The sequence below is a fragment of the Myotis davidii genome, unplaced genomic scaffold, assembly GCF_000327345.1.
Source record: "Myotis davidii unplaced genomic scaffold, ASM32734v1 scaffold539, whole genome shotgun sequence".
Classification (NCBI taxonomy): Eukaryota; Metazoa; Chordata; class Mammalia; order Chiroptera; family Vespertilionidae; genus Myotis; species Myotis davidii.
The window spans coordinates 2,200,836-2,206,910 of NW_006290028.1; the positions used below are offsets into that span (position 1 = coordinate 2,200,836).

At 47.6% G+C, this 6,075-nt stretch overlaps 1 protein-coding gene across 1 annotated transcript in view; it reads right to left on the bottom strand.

Annotated features, from left to right (window-relative positions):
* Positions 1–6,075, bottom strand: part of SLC5A9 (solute carrier family 5 (sodium/sugar cotransporter), member 9) — a 53,485-nt gene that overhangs the window by 26,326 nt on the left and 21,084 nt on the right. The window contains exons 11-12 of the mRNA XM_006762785.2: positions 4,826–4,976; positions 2,911–3,079 (exon numbers count right to left, since the gene is read on the bottom strand). Coding sequence (XP_006762848.1) covers positions 2,911–3,079; positions 4,826–4,976 — 320 coding nt within the window. The remainder of the gene's footprint in view (positions 1–2,910; positions 3,080–4,825; positions 4,977–6,075) is intronic.

Below are 6,075 nucleotides of genomic sequence, written 5' to 3' on the forward strand. Positions count from 1 at the left end.
ACCTCCCATGTCTTCTTTATAACACTATTCAACCCTAACCTCTGTTTCCTTATGTAAGAGTTATATTTTTAAAATTGAGATGCCAATCTAGATTTCAAAAATTCTGCAATGAGCAGAAGCATCCATAGTTCAATTGGGTTTTGCTGTGCACCGTGCCTATCAGCAGGGAGATCGGACCTCTGCCAACTGAAGGCACCAATGGACATCTTCCTTCATAGTCCATTGGGAGAGACGTTCCTATGATCTCATTGGCCATGACCTTAGGCGCTCACGTGGCTTCTGTGCAGTCCTGTCCATGATGTTCCTTTCCTCCTGACCCCAGATCTGGGCTGTATAGCCAGAAGATCTGGGGTTTTTCTAAACTGTTCTGGGGAGTAATCAGGGTTATAGTCCTACCTCGAGCTCCTCCCAGGCTTCTGTTAGATTTCAGTGCAGTTTCATGAATAGCATGTATGTAAGCACCCCTGCAAGTTCACATTTCATTTCATCATCATCATTGCTATCTTTTTGCCTGCATATAAACTCTTATAATGTTAGAGATGAAACAGAGCCTAGAGATCTTCTAGTCTGTCTTGAGCTTCCACACACTGTTCCTCATGTCTGAAATACTCTTCCCCGTCCCATTAATCCCTCATGTCTCAGCTAAGATGTTGTTTCCTCCAGGAAGGCTTCTCTGACCCTCTTTGAGGAATCTTATACGTTAGATGTTCCTGTTCTTTACTATCCTAGCAGCCATTAGTCTTTCTTCTTATTGTTTATTGAATTATGTTTCCTCCTGGCTGGCCTAGTAATGGCAGACCTATATGAACCTTATAAATATGGCATCCCAGATTGATGTTTTTTTTCTTCTTCTACTAGGGTGCTGTTTTCAGAACATCCACAAGAGGGCACCACTGCAACAAATCCCTTACTTGGGTGCTGTTCTCAAAATGCCCACAAGAGGGCACTGGGATTAAAAATGGCAGCAGAGTAAGTGGATGCTACACAGACATGCTCCTAGAACCAAATTGGAATTGCAACTAAAATGCAAAAAAATAAAAAATAAAAACCCAAATAATCAACTGAAGATAACTGGAGAGAACCAAGGATGGAAAGCAGAGACCAAATAGAGACTGGTAGGAAGGGAAGAGGCGTGAAAAGGCTGGACTGGCTCCCAGAGAAAGCAGCTGTAGTTCTGGAGCAATATCTCAGTGGGGGGTTGCCACTGAGAAATCTGGGGTCTAATCTCCAAGCTGGTCTTCCATCAGAGAACACCAGAACTGAGAAAGGTGCCCACAAAACACCTGGCTGTGAAAAGCAGCAGGGTTGCTGTCTGCCGGGGAGTGATGGCTGGATATGCAGGCATTCTCTTAAAGGGCCAATGCACAAAATTTTACATGAAGCCACTCTCTTTGTGCTCCAGCAGAGGAAGGGCAGAAGCTGTGTAAGTAAAAGCCAGGGTTGAGGGCTCTGGGGTTAGAGCACAGAAGTCAGACACCCCAGTTTCCTGTGCTGAATCATTCCCTCATGCTGGGGAGGTCATCTTTCTCAGGAAGACCCTTGCTATCCAGGTGGTTTTTGCCTGGGGGGAAGGCAGTTGACTCATTCTATTGGAAAACCCTTAGCCCCACAGTGTGGAGTTTGAGGCCCATTAAGAGATTGAGAATAACAGTTAGCCTCCAGGCAGAAGCAATTGCCCCACCCTGTTGGAAAACCTTTTTCCACACCTGTGGATGATTGCCTGAGGGCTACTCAAGACCAAATGCAATCAGTCTGCAGGCAGAGGCGGGTCTCTGGAGGCTTTGAGTCTTTGCCGGATCTAATTAGTCAGAAACAATGTTTGATAATATCCTGCACTAGAGATTGGGAGCAGATCTACCTAATACATAGCCACAAACCCAAATAAGCAGCCAAAATTGAGAGACAAAAGAACAACTCTCAAATTAAAGAAAATAAGAATTCTCCAGAAGAGGAGATAAATGAAATGGAGATAAGAAATTTATCTGATATCAAGTTCAGAATAATGATGGTAAAGATACTCAATAGCATGAGAAAAGATATAGTAACTATGAAAAAAGGACAGTCAGAAATAAAGAATGATATAGCACTAATAAAGAACACATTAAAAGGACTACACAGAAGATTAGGGGAAGCTGAGGATCAGATCAGTGAATTAGAAGACAGGGTAGAAAAAATCACTCAATCAGAGAACCAAAAAGAAAAAATAATGAAAAAAAAAAAAAAACAGGAGAACAGCTTAAGGGAGTTATGGGACAACATGAAACGTAACAATATTCACATAATAGGTGTACGAGAAGGGGAAAGAAGGGAGCAAGGGATAGAAAACTTCCCTAACCCGGTGAAGGAAAAAGTCACACAAGTTCAGGAGAAACAGAGAGTCCCAAGCAAGAAGAACCCAAATAGGCCCACACCCAGATAAATCATAATTAAAATGCCAAAAATGAAAGACAAAGAGAGAATCTTAAAGGCAGCAAGAGAAATGGAATTTGTTACCTACAAAGGAGCTCCCATAAGGCTGTCAGATGATTTCTCATCAGAAACTCTACAGGCCAGAAGGGAATGGCATGAAGTACTCAAGGTAATGGAAAGCAATGATCTGAAATCAAGATTACTCTATCCAGCAGGGCTATCATTCAAAATAGATGGTGAAATAAAGAGCTTCCCAGACAAAAAAAAAAAGGCTAAAGGAGTTCATCACCACCAAGCCAGCATTACAAGAAATGCTAAAGGGACTGCTGTAATGAGAAGAAATAGAGAAACCTCAAGATTGATAAATGTTTACTGAGCAAATGAATGAATCTAGACCAGATGCTATGGGTGGGGAGGGTGCAGTTGGCTTGTGCAAGGTCACAGAGAGGCCAGGTTAGGCCAGACCAGCTCTCCTAATGTGTAGTGAACTGCTGTACTCACAGGCTCTGTGATCCTCTTGCAGAAGATGGCCAGCAGGAAGAGGGCGGTGACGGGTGGGGCCAGGTAGCTGGTGATAGACTGGATGTAGTCGAAGAGCTGGCCACTGTTGGAGCTTTGGATGATGGGGATCCAGAGGATGCTGATGACGACCAGGAACACCACAAACACTCTGCCAGGAGGGCACAGGGTGCTGTGAGGAGCCCTCAGGGTGGCAGAGTGTGGGGTGTGGTGAAGGTGATGCTTGGGAACCAGGAAGGGGGTCGGGGAAATGCATTCTTATTGAATCAGAGAATGTTAGGAACTAGAATCCCAAAGGATGAGTCCAGAAATTTAGATTCTTGAAATCCCAGAATATCGGAATTCTAAGACCTAAGAGGTCAAGGCTTTTTAAATAGACCCGCTCTTCAGAGAGGAATCCAGACCTTTCACCCCACCACCCACCTCAGTAAATGATCTCTGGATCTTTGCTGGGGATGCCTTTCTTTCTCCTTTTTACCAAATCCTGTGCAGAGCAGCCCTCTTCTCCAGGATTGCTCCAGATTCCAGTGACTTCTTCCTTCTCTAAGCTTCTCCAACTCTAAATGTCTCCTCCTTATGTTGCCAGTTAGCTCATAAAAGAGACTCCACTTTTATATCCTGACTCCCCCACAACTGATCCAGGCTCAGGCCCAGGTCCTCAAAATGCACTCCATGCATGATTTTGCAGGTGTGTGACCAGGTTGATGAAAAACTTTCCTTGGATATGCTGAGTGCAATAATGCATATGGCCAGCAGATGGTACCAGAACTCCACTGGTTGATGAAATAAGTGTCTAAAACCTGGCAGTTTAGTGTGCAAATATCAAAGGACACTTTTTTAGAAATCTCTCAGCACACCAATCCTTTCCTCTTCTTTCTTATCATTTTCTCTTTCTCAGGCCCCCACTAAAGCAGCAGTTACTCAAGTGACCTCCCTCCTGCTCATCCCCTCCTACACCATCTGTCCTGCATGCAAAACCTATGAGCAAGCAGGCAGCGGGACTCTATTGGGCAGCTGTGGGCAGAAGGCACTGTGGTGGAAGGAATAGTGCATGTAAAGGCAGGGAGGTGAAAAAAAGCAAGTTACCTAAACTCAAAGACCATCTTCCCAAAGTGGGGAATGAACACGTTAGTTCAGAAACCTGAGTTATTTATGGAGCCTTAAGTTATGAAGCACAGATTTCAGAAAGGGCCCCTTAACTTTATGTAAACTACAAATCCCCAGCCTGGGGTGACAAAAAAAAATTAGCCACCATTATACTCTGAAAAGCATGAAACTGATTCCAACTTGGTAAAGGCAAACTCTTTAGCCTGATGTTGGAGGCTCTGCCTTCTTTGGAGACAAACTTCGTACACGTGTCTTCACTGATGCAGGTCCCTCATTGCACTGACCGTGTTTCTGCCTTTCTCATTAAACTCTTCCATCCTCAGGGCAGGGCCATACATGTCCTCCCTGTGTCCCCAGCACAAAGGCATGACCCAAGGGGGATGCTCTGGGTGAGACTGATGGAGTAAGTTAAGGCCTTTCTGATATCCTGGGAAGCAGCTGGTCCGAAAGACCTGGAGGGTGAGCCGCTTGCTAGCTCCCTCCCATTTATACAGTTCACCTTTCACTGTTTAAGTCTTTGTCAGCTTCTCATTGACCCTGTTGATCAATTGCAAAAGAAAGCTGAACAGGCGGGGAAGAGAGTTTTTTTCTCCTTGTTCTGGATGGGGAAGAGGGGCCCAGAGCCAGGAGCGACTTACCTGAGGTCAGGGAGGAAGCTGGTGCTAGAACTAGATGCTCTGACTGCCAGTCCTGGACCCAACCCAGCCACACCTCCCAGGCAAGCCAGGCAGGGAGCAGAGGGGAGAGGGTCTGCCTGCAGGAAGGGGCGCCCCAGGACGGGTCAGCGCACCTGCCCACCACCATCAGCTCCTGCTCCGTTGCCTTCTTGCGGAAGCGCTGCCACACGTCAATGGCGAACAGCGTGCTGCTGCTGTTGAAGATGGAGGTGAGTGAGCTCATGAGGGCGGCCATGATCACGGCAATCATCAGGCCCCGCAGACCTGGGGAGAGACGAGGTCTCCGTGGACAACTGGCCGTGAAGACCCTGCTGGGCACCACGGAGGCTGCAGTGCCCGCAGAGCCAGGAGTCTGGGGTAGAAGTGTGATGGGGAAGGTGCCGGCTGAGGTTCCCACCCAGCAGATAAGGAATCCAGGGCTGGGCACTGGGCTCTGACCCCGCCCTGCCGCTGCTTGCTCTGTGGCCTTGGGGGAGCCAGGGCCCTCCCCGAACCTCCCCAGGAAGGGGTGTGACAGCCCTGCCATCTCGTGTGGGTGTCAGAGCTGGCAGACACTTGCTAGTGGTCGCTGGTGGGGAGAAAGTGACGTTATTAAATGTTTTCAGTGTTTTCCTTTTTCATTGAATTGGCGCCAGGCAAAGCCCTGGCCCGGAAGCAGAAGCCCAGTCTTGTTTCCTAGCTCTGCAGGCAACCAGCTGTGTGATCCTTGAACTAAGGGAGTCCTTCATGTTAGGGCCAATTTTTCCTCCTGCAGCAAGGGATTGGCTCCACTGATCCCCAAAGTCTCTGCCTCTCATGACCAAGCCTCTAGGAAAATGACTGTTCACCCCAGGGAGGGATCCCCCCACCCGCCCTCAGCCCAAATCTTTAGCCACCGCCTGAATGTCTCCCTGGAAGACTCAAGGTGTCCTACACCGAGGCCAGCATCTGCCTCTGGGACATTGATTCTTCCTTTTATTAATATTTAGATGCCCGGTGCATGAAATCCACGCACATTAAAAGGGAATTAATTAGAGCAAATATTTTAATATTGCTATTTGCCCTTTCTCTATAATAGAAATGTCAGAGATGAAATAAAATTAGTAAAATGTATATGAAAATCTTCCTCCTGTCAGAGTCTGGGGTGTGCTATAGGACCCAGAGTCAAGCCCCCACCCACCTGCATGTGCCTCAAAATCAAATGAGACCCAGACCCAGCCGGCCACACCCCCATTGGGCAAGATTGAAAACTGGCGGGCCCCACCCCTGTCAAGCCCCACCAGGTGGGGGGCGCAGCCTCAGGTCCCCCAGCCCAATGCCATGGAGGGGGGCGCAGCCTCAGGTCTCCTGCCCCTGGGCAGGGGCATGGCCTCAGGTCCCCTGT